The 14,000-nt window shown below is 44.9% G+C and overlaps 1 protein-coding gene across 4 annotated transcripts in view; it reads right to left on the bottom strand.

Moving 5' to 3' along the window:
* LOC140312710 (echinoderm microtubule-associated protein-like 6) overlaps nt 1–14,000 on the bottom strand; it is a 107,949-nt gene that overhangs the window by 11,528 nt on the left and 82,421 nt on the right. Inside the window, exons 30-36 of one of the 4 annotated variants that reach the window (XM_072390494.1) lie at nt 9,081–9,095; nt 6,304–6,382; nt 6,094–6,223; nt 5,891–5,989; nt 2,517–2,537; nt 2,030–2,203; nt 1,740–1,948 (exon numbers count right to left, since the gene is read on the bottom strand). In XM_072390494.1, coding sequence (XP_072246595.1) covers nt 1,740–1,948; nt 2,030–2,203; nt 2,517–2,537; nt 5,891–5,989; nt 6,094–6,223; nt 6,304–6,382; nt 9,081–9,095 — 727 coding nt within the window. The remainder of the gene's footprint in view (nt 1–1,739; nt 1,949–2,029; nt 2,204–2,516; nt 2,538–5,890; nt 5,990–6,093; nt 6,224–6,303; nt 6,383–9,080; nt 9,096–14,000) is intronic. The other 3 variants (XM_072390495.1, XM_072390496.1, XM_072390497.1) reach the window with 3 other exon arrangements.

Genomic DNA, 14,000 nt, shown 5'->3' on the forward strand with positions numbered 1-14,000 from the left:
TTTGTTCTTCTTCTGCGTCTTTCTCACTGAGCTTTAAATGCACGACACGTCCTGCGTTTCTTTTGGCTTTTAGAGGTGACACATTCGGCCATTTTTAACAATTTGTCACAGCTTTCTGGAGCCTGTGATGGTAAATTTTATGTCTCAGGACTGACAGACTCTCCAATCATTAACCATTTGTATCACTCAGACACGCTAATTGTTTTAAACTATTTACCTCTTAATTAACACTCAGACAAGATAATTGTTTTAACCTCCTGTTTCTTAATTATCATCAAGACTGCATCCTGCCCCCCCCTGGAGGTGTGGTTACACACCTAAAGAACAAAGTTTTTGACAGTGAAGGCTGTATTCAAACTGCTATAAAACCTATATTTTACACAGAACCTTGATATAAATCACATGAGTGTCTTCAGCAGGCCTTTCTCTTACTGAAAAGTTCAGTTTTGTTTTTATTTTGACTTATAAATCCATTGAAACAGCTGTTTGTTCTCAGGGGGCACAGCCTGTCCTCCTCTGTCTCTCTCAGGCTCAGGCCTTCCTTCTGTGTGGTTAACCTCACTCATGCTGTATAAAGCAGGCAGATTTCACCAGAACAAGCCAGAATCTCATATTTCAGACTGGATTTGAAGTATCTAATGCTTGGCCTTCGCCATAGCCTCTCAGTCTCTCTGTGTCTGTGTCTGTTTTCCATTAATCTGAACAGATTAACAGGTTCGTGCCAGCTGCTGACGAGACAAATAACACTAACTCATATGTTTTCCATTATTCTGAACAGATCAACCGGGCCTTATGTGTCTAAAGCAGGCAGATTTCTCCAGAACAAGCCAGAATCTCATATTTCAGACTGGATTGTGATCATATAATGGTTGACCTTCAATTTGACCTTCAACTCTCAGCACATTAACTCATATGTCTCTGTGTGGACGGGCAGCAGCTTGGCACCCATCAAAATTTCTTCAGAAATGTTCTAGTATTACCATTAAAACTGAAAGTTCCATCACGTGTCGACAGGTATAAATCCTCTGTGTTCCTTTTGTTTGGATCTTTTCACACCATTTCCGCTGATCTTTTTCCTTGCAACGAAGAATAAAAACTTAGCCGGCCGGCAGACAAAGTAAGGTTCTCTATTTCATTGCTCATCAGAGGTGTTAGCCCGATTTTTTCATTGGAAGCCCAAGAACAAGCTGGAGAAATCCTTTATTAAATAAAGTATTTATTAGTGGTCACATGGACTCGGAGTGCCAGAGCTCCCGCAGGAAATCCGTCAGGCCGAGCCCCGATATCCGGAAACATTTCATATTCATACTCAGCTTTATCTCACAGAGGTTGTTTTCACACTTGTCAGAGTATAATTGGCCAGTTTTTAGTGGCCTGACCAGGCCAGCTGCTGTCCTTATTGTGTTCTTTGGATGTGATAAACTGTTTTAGGCTCGGATCTAATGTACCAGACCTATCTGCTCCAATAGAAATGTTCTGTCTGACCCAGTTGTTTATGTCATTCTAAGGTCTTGGACCATTTAAGGTCATCTGTATGAGCAGAGTGGAAAAGTACCAGCTAGGAACAGAGGTTATTTAGTAAAATACAGAATATGAATTTATAATGTCTAAGAATAAAGCCAATTATAAGAGAGGAATTATAGGAAGGAAGCGATTGAAAACTTCACAACAAGCCTCAGAGGCAGGAGGCTCAGAGTCAGCTTTAAGGGAAATGAAAGAGTGTTCAGCACCGAACTCACCGCTCCGAAGGCGACGGACAGCATCGTCTGCATCCTGCCGTCCTCCACCGTCCCCACCACCCCCTTCTTGTACATCAGCGCGCCGCCGGCCAGAGTCCAGAACTTCACGTGTTTGATTCCCACCGACACAAACTGGGAGTCCGAGTCCGGCCGAAACTCCAACACGAAGATCCGGTCCGGGTGTTCGGACTTACTGCACACCCTGGATCCTGCAGTGGGGAAGCTCACTCACATATCTGAGGATAGAGTAACAAATATGCATGTGTTCTCTGATTGGACAGCAGTCTGACCTTCCTGCCAGCGCCACACGGCGATGGTGTGTTCAGGGTCCACTCCGACAGACAGCAGCAGCTTCCCCGTGGCGCTGAAGTTCACGTAGCCGACGCCTTTGGCGTGCGGGCAGCGGAGGATGGACAGCGTCTGTTTACTCATCGCATCCCACACGTGGATGGAGGGCGTGGCGCCTGCGAGAGGAAGAGCGCACGTGATGCAAATACCGATTTCAACCCTGTCAACATGTCACAGCAAGCCAGGAAAGGTCCAAAGAAACACGTGAGGACAAGCCGAGCAGTCGGAGGATCGGTGCAGCCGACAAACACCCTGAGAACCAGACCGGCACAGAGTCCCGAGGGCAGCTTCTTACTTTGTTCGTGCAGAATTAGAGCCAAACAGCAGGAAGAAGCGGTTCAACGGGCCGTCCTCAGCGCCAGGACGCTGTCGGGGTTTCAGGGTGCTCGTTGCCATGGGAGCGGCGGCGTGGGGATGCTGTTTTTTTACCTGGGACTTCACTGACGTCACCTGACGTGTTGTGAGAGCGACGGTGACAAATGTGGCCGGCCAAAACACACACAAACAACAGAAACAGATGAAAGTTCTGACGTCATAAAGGCAGAAACACGATTTATCCTGCAACTATGTGACATTAAATCTGTTTCCAGCGTTTAACGTCCTGCTTCCTGCTCACTGATCCGTCATTTCCCATCTCTTTAAGAGAAAAGCCCGAAAAGGGGCCAGAAAAAGAAGCTTATACCATTATTGTTTCTTTTCTTTGGGCTTTTTAATGTTAAAAACATTTAAATGATGTAGAAATGTGGTCAAAATCTGCATGAAATAAAAGGAATAATTAAGTTTTACCATGTAAAACAAACTTTAGTTATGATTCAGGTACATAACTTCTGTTCTGGGTTCTGCTCACTTCAGAAGGTCATTAACAGTATAAAAGTGTCATTTAGCAGTTAAATTATTAGATTGGAAAATGTATCAACAGTTTTCTCTGTGAAATTAAACCAAATGTTCCTTTGAAAGATGGAAACTTTACATATTTTTCCTGTTATTTTACGTTTTGAAACAGATTCCTGATCCTCTCCAAACGTCTTACGGCTGCATCTACGACCGCTTTCTGCAGCTTTCACATGTAAAAAAGGCTCCAGTGGCTTCGGGAACATTATCAACTACGTCCAAAGAGGCTCGGATGACAAAACTCTGCCCAAATATTCTTCTCTGAACCCTGGACAGACTTAGATAAGCTCATCTCACAGCGTCCACTCTTCATCAAGGCCACCAAAAGGACGATTCTTAACAGATCTTTGGCTTCCTTTCTGACCTAAATGGGTCTGCGGTTCTGAGACGGCTCTACTTTGTGTAACAGATGCTCAGATCTCAACCTTCTCTGCACCTCAATCAAGGTTTTAATACTTCCTGGAAGTTCTTTGATCAAAGGAAAACAACAACTCCACAGAGAGACTTCTGGGTCTGCAGCAGCTGTTTGAACTCAGTCCTTCAGGCTCCTTCTGGACCTCTGAGTTCCTCTCAGGAACCTCGTCTGGTTCTGCCATCCCAGCCCAGAAGGTGGAACCAGCTACTAAACGCTCTAAGATCAGGCCTAAGTCACACCGAAGCCTCCTCTTTCACCGGGACTGTTCTGAAGCTTCAGTGTTGTTCCTTCGCTGTGATAAACGACTGGATTCTTAACGTATTTAACTGGAACTAACATCCCCAAACAAGGCAGTCTCAGCCCAGATGGTGGTTCCATGATGGTGGAACCAGCTACTAAACGCTCTAAGATCAGGCCTAAGTCTTAACGTATTTAACTGGAACTAACATCCCTAAACAAGGCAGTCTCAGTCCAGATGGTGGTTCCATGATGGTGGAACCAGCCACTAAACGCTCTAAGATCAGGCCTAAGTCTTAACGTATTTAACTGGAACTAACATCCCTAAACAAGGCAGTCTCAGCCCAGATGGTGGTTCCATGATGGTGGAACCAGCCACTAAACGCTCTAAGATCAGGCCTAAGTCTTAACGTATTTAACTGGAACTAACATCCCTAAACAAGGCAGTCTCAGCCCAGATGGTGGTTCCATGATGGTGGAACCAGCTACTAAACGCTCTAAGATCAGGCCTAAGTCTTAACGTATTTAACTGGAACTAACATCCCTAAACAAGGCAGTCTCAGCCCAGATGGTGGTTCCATGATGGTGGAACCAGCTACTAAACACTCTAAGATCAGGCCTAAGTCTAAACGTATTTAACTGGAACTAACATCCCTAAACAAGGCAGTCTCAGCCCAGATGGTGGTTCCATGATGGTGGAACCAGCTACTAAACGCTCTAAGATCAGGCCTAAGTCTTAACGTATTTAACTGGAACTAACATCCCCAAACAAGGCAGTCTCAGCCCAGATGGTGGTTCCATGATGGTGGAACCAGCCACTAAACGCTCTAAGATCAGGCCTAAGTCTAAACGTATTTAACTGGAACTAACATCCCCAAACAAGGCAGTCTCAGCCCAGATGGTGGTTCCATGATGGTGGAACCAGCTACTAAACGATCTAAGATCAGGCCTAAGTCTTAACGTATTTAACTGGAACTAACATCCCTAAACAAGGCAGTCTCAGCCCAGATGGTGGTTCCATGATGGTGGAACCAGCCACTAAACGCTCTAAGATCAGGCCTAAGTCTAAACGTATTTAACTGGAACTAACATCCCTAAACAAGGCAGTCTCAGCCCAGATGGTGGTTCCATGATGGTGGAACCAGCTACTAAACACTCTAAGATCAGGCCTAAGTCTTAACGTATTTAACTGGAACTAACATCCCTAAACAAGGCAGTCTCAGCCCAGATGGTGGTTCCGTGATGGTGGAACCAGCTACTAAACGATCTAAGATCAGGCCTAAGTCTTAACGTATTTCACTGGAACTAACATCCCCAAACAAGGCAGTCTCAGCCCAGATGGTGGTTCCATGATGGTGGAACCAGCTACTAAACGCTCTAAGATCAGGCCTAAGTCTTAACGTATTTAACTGGAACTAACATCCCTAAACAAGGCAGTCTCAGCCCAGATGGTGGTTCCGTGATGGTGGAACCAGCTACTAAACGCTCTAAGATCAGGCCTAAGTCTTAACGTATTTAACTGGAACTAACATCCCTAAACAAGGCAGTCTCAGCCCAGATGGTGGTTCCATGATGGTGGAACCAGCTACTAAACGCTCTAAGATCAGGCCTAAGTCTTAACGTATTTAACTGGAACTAACATCCCTAAACAAGGCAGTCTCAGCCCAGATGGTGGTTCCATGATGGTGGAACCAGCTACTAAACACTCTAAGATCAGGCCTAAGTCTTAACGTATTTAACTGGAACTAACATCCCTAAACAAGGCAGTCTCAGCCCAGATGGTGGTTCCGTGATGGTGGAACCAGCTACTAAACGCTCTAAGATCAGGCCTAAGTCTTAACATATTTAACTGGAACTAACATCCCCAAACAAGGCAGTCTCAGCCCAGATGGTAGTTCCATGATGGTGGAACCAGCTACTAAACGCTCTAAGATCAGGCCTAAGTCTTAACGTATTTCACTGGAACTAACATCCCTAAACAAGGCAGTCTCAGCCCAGATGGTGGTTCCATGATGGTGGAACCAGCTACTAAACGCTCTAAGATCAGGCCTAAGTCTTAACGTATTTAACTGTCCCGCTTCACAGTGAAAACAAAGCCCAGAGAGCTCAGTCTGTTTCTGTTCTGTCAGTGGGAATAAAGTAAAGCAGGCGGGTTAAACGGGAAGCAAAGGAGAGAAAAGCAGGACCAGTTTAGTAGAGACGAGTTAGTAGAGACACACGCAGCCATGCACCAGCGGCTGTAAGACGGACGCATACGTACCGATCTGTCCGGTGGCGATGATGTTCTTGTATTTCGGGTGCTGGTTGACGGTCAAACACAGGATGTCATCGGTGTGTTCCAGGTAGAAGCTCTGAGTTCCTACGGAGCACAGAGACACATGAACGCACCATCTGAAAAGCTCGGAGGTCCCTTAAAACGATGGATTCTGACCCGTTTTGAGCTGAACTTCAGCCAGTGCCTACCGGTGCTCAGACTGTGGACGACGGCGGTGGCAGCGGTGTGGTAGATGATGTCTGTGCCGTCGTTGAGGTAGTGCAGGTTGTTCCGACAGTCGTAGCCACGGAAACCGAAGACGTGGTCCAAAACCAGGTCCTGCAGATGGAGCAGGAAGAGAAAACGTGATGAGGACGAGGAGACGGCCGGATGGGAGTCACGGGCTGAGAGACACAGACCTCGACCAGCCTCTTCTTCTTTGACACGTTGTTCTTCTGGAGTTTCTCAGGCTGAGGCGCCGCTCGGCTCACCGGAGGCCTGCAGGATCAACCGGGTTTGATTATCAATCCATTGATCCACCAACCGAACGGTTAGTCAGAAGAAAATCAGACAGACAGGCAGACGGGGGACAAACAGAACTTAAATCAGTCAGAAACAGATGAAACGGCAGCAGAACAGCCTGAAACACTAAAAACACAGTGGAGACTGAAGCTGCTTCATGGATGGAAACCTTTTCTACCTTTAATAAACCACTAAGGACACCTGATGATGTGTGACCTGCAGAAACTGTGACCTGTGCACCAGAACCAGGAAACAAAGGTAATAAAGGAAGTCTTTCTGCAGCTTTTAATGGTTCAAACAGACTAGAGTCAAGTTCAACACAAAGCACCAGACGAGCAGTTTAACCCTCTAACAAGGCTACTGCACGGGTGGGGTCAGGATAAGAGTCCGAATTCACAGAAGTTACCGTCATAAAAGGGAAAATTTAACCGTGCGGGAGGGCAGGATCAACCAGAAGAAGCCATTTTAAACTGGATCTTTAGGCAATTTGTCACAAAGACACATAATTTGTTCCCATTTCTTTAGCTGCATCTATGAAAAACAGCAAAGAAAACACAGTTTGACAGACAGAAAATAGGATTTCTGCAGCAACAAGGTGATTCCCAAAGAGCTATTAGCTGAAAACTTGGCATATCTCAGCATGGTGTGCAGTGTGTCCTTAAAACATTTGAGGAAACTGGACAAGTGGAGGACAAAAGAAGAAGTGTCAGGCCTAAAAAACTATCTCCAGCAGATGAACAGGATCTGAAAGTGATGTCCTTAAGAAAGAGGAAAAAATCCAGCTGTGACCTGACAGGACCTGAGAGATGCATCTGGACCTTCAGCTGATCCATCTACTGTTGGCCCAAGCCTCATCAGAAATGGTCTCCATGGAAGGGTGGCTGTCAAGAAGCCGTTCTTAAGGAAGGGAAACAGGGAGAAAAGGCTGAGCTGTGCCAAATGACACAAGAAGTGGACTGAAAATCAGTGGCAACAGGTCTTATGGAGGGATGAATCCTCCCCAGAGCCCGGACCTCAACATTATTGAAGCAGTGTGGGATCATCTGACAGAGAACGGAACAAAAGGCAGCCCACATCCAAAGAAGAGCTTTGGGATGTCCTTCAAGAAGCCTGGAGAACTATTCCTGAAGACTCCTTAAAGAAATGACAGAAAGCTGGTCTCAGAGGGTTCAGGCTGTGTTGGAGAATAAAGGAGCTCAGACCAGATATTCACTTTAAAGCTGCTGAGAACTGATAAAAACTCTGGTTCTGCCTCAGATTCTGGGTTTATGTTCATGTTTGAACATGTTTCAGTGAATCTCTGCAGCTGCTTCCTGTTTTTATCTAAATAAATAAAGAAATGAGGGTTGATCAGGACCTGTTAACACTGTTTTATTTTACGTGCTGAACTTCAGACGGTGTGAGACCTGGAAGATAAAGACAGTGTGACGCATGCACATATAAAACGAAGAGGACAAACAGAAACAGACAGACAGGTGGACAGATGTTACCTGGATCCCCTGGACAGCAAAGGGACAAAACCAAGGCACAGAGCTTTAGAAAACACACACACACACACACACCTGAGGGAGTCATGCCTTCTACAAAGTGACTAACTGTGGCTAAAGCTACATGCTAACAAAATGCTCCCATTAGCACTGGCTAAGCTAACATGCCAGTGCAGCTAACGGTGCTAACAGGCTAACATGCAGGCAATCTGAGGCTTGGTTCTGGAACCTGCTGCAGAAACCTGCTGCAGAGAGCCTTTATCAGGCAGGGAAACTCTCTGTTTATCTGTGCAGGTGTACTTTCAGGTGATTTGCTGCTGTTCGCTGACAGCAGACACATGTAAATAATGGGAATAGAGGACAATGGAAACCGCACTGACGAGACATTCAGAGACAGATGTGGCAGACAGGGATTTGGTCATTTACAAATTGATGTTTCATAACCTCTGCAGTTATTCTCCTGTAACCTCTGACCTCTGATACCGCGTTTTATTCAAGCTAGTAATGTGGGCTCAGTGAGGGATGATATATCTGCATCTGTGGCTATTTTCAGGGAGTTTAAACTAAACTAGCTTAAACTAAACCGCCAGGCGGTGGCGGCAGGTTCTGCAGGCGGTCATCTGTCCAGTCAATAAGCAACCTGTTCCCACTCATTTCAGCTCAAAGACTCAGAGCTGGTGGCTCATTTTCAAAGACAAAAGATCATTTTGACCCTCGTCTCGCTTTGATTCCACATCTGTTCCATATAAAGTTGGGCTGCAGAGGGACTCAGCTGCTTCAGGCTGCCCCAGAGGTGCAGTTTGGAAGGTAAAGAAACGTAGCTCATGGTCCAGCAGCTCAACCGTAACCGTCTAACTGCTGGAGAGCTGCAGGGTCCTTCCAGCAGGTTCTCCATCATCTCCAACCTGAAGCTCTGTTGAAGACTCTGTGATCTTGACTAAAGACGTTCTTTCTTTCTAAAATAAACGCTGCTTGGTTCCAACCTTCCTCTGTTTCACAGCTACTTCAGTGAATTTGTTCTGTCATGAAGGACTGAGACTGTTTTAAAAGTCTAAAATAATCCGTCTGTCTGAGTTATTTCATTTAGATGATAAGAAAGTTGCTAATTTTACTGATTTAACATCACATTTTAGGCCTATGGTGTTGGGAGGTGATGATCTATACAAGAAGTATCAGGTCATACTCACTTGACAATGCCCTGCCTCCAGGGGAATGCAAGTTAAAACACAACACAGATGTTAAGAGTTTCTGTGAGCCGGAGACACGCACCAACACTCAGGAAGTAAGGGCGCCTCAGAGGGACTCGAGCAACTCAGAGATGAATCTGCAAGCTTTGTTTCTGAGGAAAAGCCGAAAGGCTTCAGTTCGCGTCGCAGAGAAGGATACAAGTGGTTAAAAACAGCGAATATAAAGCAGAGATTCTGCAAAACCTCGGACTGAAGTCTGGTTTCCAAGCGATCGAATGATTATGGACTGGTTCAAAGCAAATAAACTGTGTCTTACTGCTGGGTTCAGTGGTTTTAATGAACCCAGAGTCATTATATTTGGGCCTTAAAGCCAAAGGGTTAAATAAAAGAGGTGGAAAAACTAACTGGGCTGTTACATGGTTTTAATCCTCACCAGGTCAGGTGTGAACCCAAGAGTTCAGAACAGCTTCAGGATTCACTTGGACACATTTTTAGTTTGGATTTGTTCCCATTTTCTCAATTTGGCTCAATTAAAACGGTTCTGATGATCCAGGTCTAATATTTATCATTTCGGCTGGATTCTCTGGTGTTGGATCCCTTATTTTAAACATAAAACCCGGGTTTGAGACCACCTGGGATGGTAATTTGGTCCCTTCACTGTCTCCATACTCGGTTGAGTTTCCTATAAAGTGCTGAGAAAAACATTTCCACGATGCAGTGATGAGAAAACACCTTGAATATGATATTCTAAATGATAATTAGTATGATTTGAAGTGACTTTATAGTTGAGTAAAGATGAGTTTACCAACTTAAATGCATCGTTGTTCTGTTCTCACTCATAAAGAAACCAGAGGGCAGAAAAATGCTGTAAAAGTTCTTCAATCATGGCTGGATAAAATGTTTCTTTCTGCAGATTCAAGCTTTAATCCTACAGGAAGATTTCAGTTGAGCTTTCAGGGATTTATCCAGTTTGTTCACAGAAGTATCGGTGAGATGATCCTTCATCAGGAGGAGTGATGATGTTCAACACAAAGACGGAAATTCATCGATTTAAACTCTGCTTTTGGGATTTAATAAGCACCACAGAGGTCCTCTCCTGGAAGAAAGCTGGTCTCTGTGCCATAAGAATCCCTCCTTCGTCTTCTTTGAGGAGGATTTAAAAGGAAATTAATCAAATAATGAGATATTTTCATAAGTAAGAGGTAATTATGATGAGATTACACATGTGTAAATATGTAAAAGTATTTGAACTTGTGGAAAACATCTATAAAAGCTGAGAAAACTTCCTTTGTCTCATACAAAAATGAGTGTTTTTGGTCATAATAACCAAAAAAAACCAAAACACTGCTGATTTATTTTAATTTTTTATGCGTTTAATATCGAGCTTTGATTTAGCATCTAAATATCTAACTATTAAACACCAGGAGCCCTTTCTTGTTGAGTGTTTCCAACACAAAACCCACCGACACTGAAACCACGTGAGCCACGAGGACACGTCACAGGCTGACAGATCGTGCAGAAGTCGTGCAAAACATGCTGAACTCAGCTCATCACACCCTGTGGTTTAAAGCCGCACCAAAGAGACTTCCAAATGAAGATATAGCAGCTCTATCTGTGCACGTTTGTGTCACACACACTGGTTTGGAAGCATGAATGCAGGAGGTTTCACATTTCTGTGATTTAACGCCTCACAGATGGAAAATAACTGAAAACTTTGTTGTGATAGCTGCTTTAAATGAGTTCTCAGGGCAGAAGTGGAGCTGAAACCAGTCACAGTGGAGCAGGAAATCAGTGCAAACCTTTTCTGTTTTAGATCCGTTTGGACCACCAGAACTTTTTGTTAAAGCTCATTTTATTGACTTTATTGCTTGAATTAGATTAAATAACGTACAGCTCATTCCTCTGTATTTTAAACTGTCTGACTTGGGTCAAACATTTTGGGTTTCCAGCATTTCACAATAGTTCTGTGGAGTTTTGGCCCGTTCCTGTGGACAGAACCGGTGGAACTGGGTCAGATTTGTGGGCCTTCTTATGTTTCTGTATTTATCAGATTCTTTTATCCAAAGCGACTTACAAATGAAGATATAACAGCTTTATAAAAAGCTAACAATAAGACGAGGCGATAAATTGATGTGTAAGTTTGCTGGAGGTAATTCAAAGAGCTGTTGGTGTGAAACCTTTTAATAAACTTTCTTGTACATTAGCTGAGAAGAAGGCTGCATTCGAGGGAATGAAACTCAAATTAAAACGTTTCTCACCAGCTGGTTCTGGTCTGAGCTGGAAGACAAACTCGGGCTAAAACTCGGGATGAAAGTAGGTCCTAAAGAAGAGCTTCCTCCTCTTGTGGGTGTCCACCACAGTTGTTGTTTCCTCCTCAGGGTTAGTTTCCTGTTTCTGTATTTAGCAGCTGTTTTTATCCAAAGATGAAGATATAACAGCTTTATAAAAAGCTAACAATAAGCTCCATAGAAGGAACCCAGGAGTCCGACTCTGTCAGAGGGGACAGAGTAGAGATAGGGTGCAGGCATAGAAGGAAGAGCAGAAAGATAAAGTGCAGAGATAGAGGGGGGAGGGAAGTACAAGGTAAGTGCTGGGATAGGAGATGCTCTCTGAAGAGCTGGGTTTTCAGGAGCTTCTTGAAGATAGACAGGGACGCCCCTGTTCTGGTAGCGCTCGGTAGGTCATTCCACCATCGTGGGACGACACATGAACAGAGTTTGGATTGTCTTAGGCGTGGTGTAGGAGCTGCTAGACGACAATCCTGGGACCAACGGAGGGACCCAGTTGGGACAGAAGCCTTTGCAAGAGCCTTCAAGTAGATGGAGCCGTTCCATTAAGCTCTTTGTAGCTAACATCAGGGACTTGGATCTGATGCGGGCGGCTAAGGGCAGCCAGAGGAGCTCAATGAACAGAGGGGGGACGTGTTCTTTTAGGCTGATCCAAGACCAGACGCACCGCCGCGTTCTGGACCATCTGCAGAGGTTTCACAGGCTGGAGACCAGTTAGGAGACCAGTTAGGAGACCAGTTAGGAAACCAGTTAGGAGACCAGTTAGGAGACCAGTTAGGAGACCAGTTAGGAGACCAGTTAGAAGACCAGTTAGGAAACCAGTTAGGAGACCAGTTAGGAGACCAGTTAGGAGACCAGTTAGAAGACCAGTTAGGAAACCAGTTAGGAGACCAGTTAGGAGACCAGTTAGGAGACCAGTTAGGAAACCAGTTAGGAGACCAGTTAGGAAACCAGTTAGGAGACCAGTTAGAAGACCAGTTAGGAAACCAGTTAGGAGACCAGTTAGGAGACCAGTTAGGAGACCAGTTAGAAGACCAGTTAGGAAACCAGTTAGGAGACCAGTTAGGAGACCAGTTAGGAGACCAGTTAGGAAACCAGTTAGGAAACCAGTTAGGAAACCAGTTAGGAGACCAGTTAGGAAACCAGTTAGGAAACCAGTTAGGAGACCAGTTAGGAGACCAGTTAGGAAACCAGTTAGGAAACCAGTTAGGAAACCAGTTAGGAGAGCAGTTAGGAAACCAGTTAGGAAACCAGTTAGGAGACCAGTTAGGAGACCAGTTAGGAAACCAGTTAGGAAACCAGTTAGGAGACCAGTTAGGAAACCAGTTAGGAAACCAGTTAGGAGACCAGTTAGGAGACCAGTTAGGAGACCAGTTAGGAAACCAGTTAGGAGACCAGTTAGGAAACCAGTTAGGAAACCGGTTAGGAAACCAGTTAGGAAACCAGTTAGGAAACCAGTTAGGAGACCAGTTAGGAGACCAGTTAGGAAACCAGTTAGGAAACCAGTTAGGAGAGCAGTTAGGAAACCAGTTAGGAAACCAGTTAGGAGACCAGTTAGGAGACCAGTTAGGAGACCAGTTAGGAAACCAGTTAGGAAACCAGTTAGGAGACCAGTTAGGAAACCAGTTAGGAAACTGGTTAGGAAACCAGTTAGGAAACCAGTTAGGAAACCAGTTAGGAGACCAGTTAGGAGACCAGTTAGGAAACCAGTTAGGAAACCAGTTAGGAAACCAGTTAGGAGAGCAGTTAGGAGAGCAGTTAGGAAACCAGTTAGGAAACCAGTTAGGAGACCAGTTAGGAGAGCAGTTAGGAGACCAGTTAGGAAACCAGTTAGGAAACCAGTTAGGAAACCAGTTAGGAGACCAGTTAGGAAACCAGTTAGGAAACCAGTTAGGAAACCAGTTAGGAGACCAGTTAGGAAACCAGTTAGGAAACCAGTTAGGAAACCAGTTAGGAGAGCAGTTAGGAGAGCAGTTAGGAAACCAGTTAGGAGAGCAGTTAGGAGAGCAGTTAGGAAACCAGTTAGGAAACCAGTTAGGAGACCAGTTAGGAGACCAGTTAGGAAACCAGTTAGGAAACCAGTTAGGAGACCAGTTAGGAAACCAGTTAGGAAACCGGTTAGGAAACCAGTTAGGAAACCGGTTAGGAAACCAGTTAGGAGACCAGTTAGGAGACCAGTTAGGAAACCAGTTAGGAAACCAGTTAGGAAACCAGTTAGGAGAGCAGTTAGGAGAGCAGTTAGGAAACCAGTTAGGAAACCAGTTAGGAGACCAGTTAGGAGACCAGTTAGGAAACCAGTTAGGAAACCAGTTAGGAAACCAGTTAGGAGAGCAGTTAGGAGAGCAGTTAGGAAACCAGTTAGGAAACCAGTTAGGAGACCAGTTAGGAGAGCAGTTAGGAGACCAGTTAGGAAACCAGTTAGGAAACCAGTTAGGAAACCAGTTAGGAGACCAGTTAGGAGAGCAGTTAGGAGACCAGTTAGGAGACCAGTTAGGGGAGCAACGTCTCACCTGGACGCTCTGGACATCTACGCTTCACCTGCTGAGTAACCAGCTGCTCAGTTTATCACCAATCAGACTGATTGAACCCTAATCAATCACAGGAAGAGAGGGATCTTGGATGGGACTGAGTT

The sequence above is a fragment of the Leuresthes tenuis genome, unplaced genomic scaffold, assembly GCF_036924035.1.
Source record: "Leuresthes tenuis unplaced genomic scaffold, fLeuTen1.0.hap1 SCAF_8, whole genome shotgun sequence".
Lineage (NCBI taxonomy): Eukaryota > Metazoa > Chordata > Actinopteri > Atheriniformes > Atherinopsidae > Leuresthes > Leuresthes tenuis.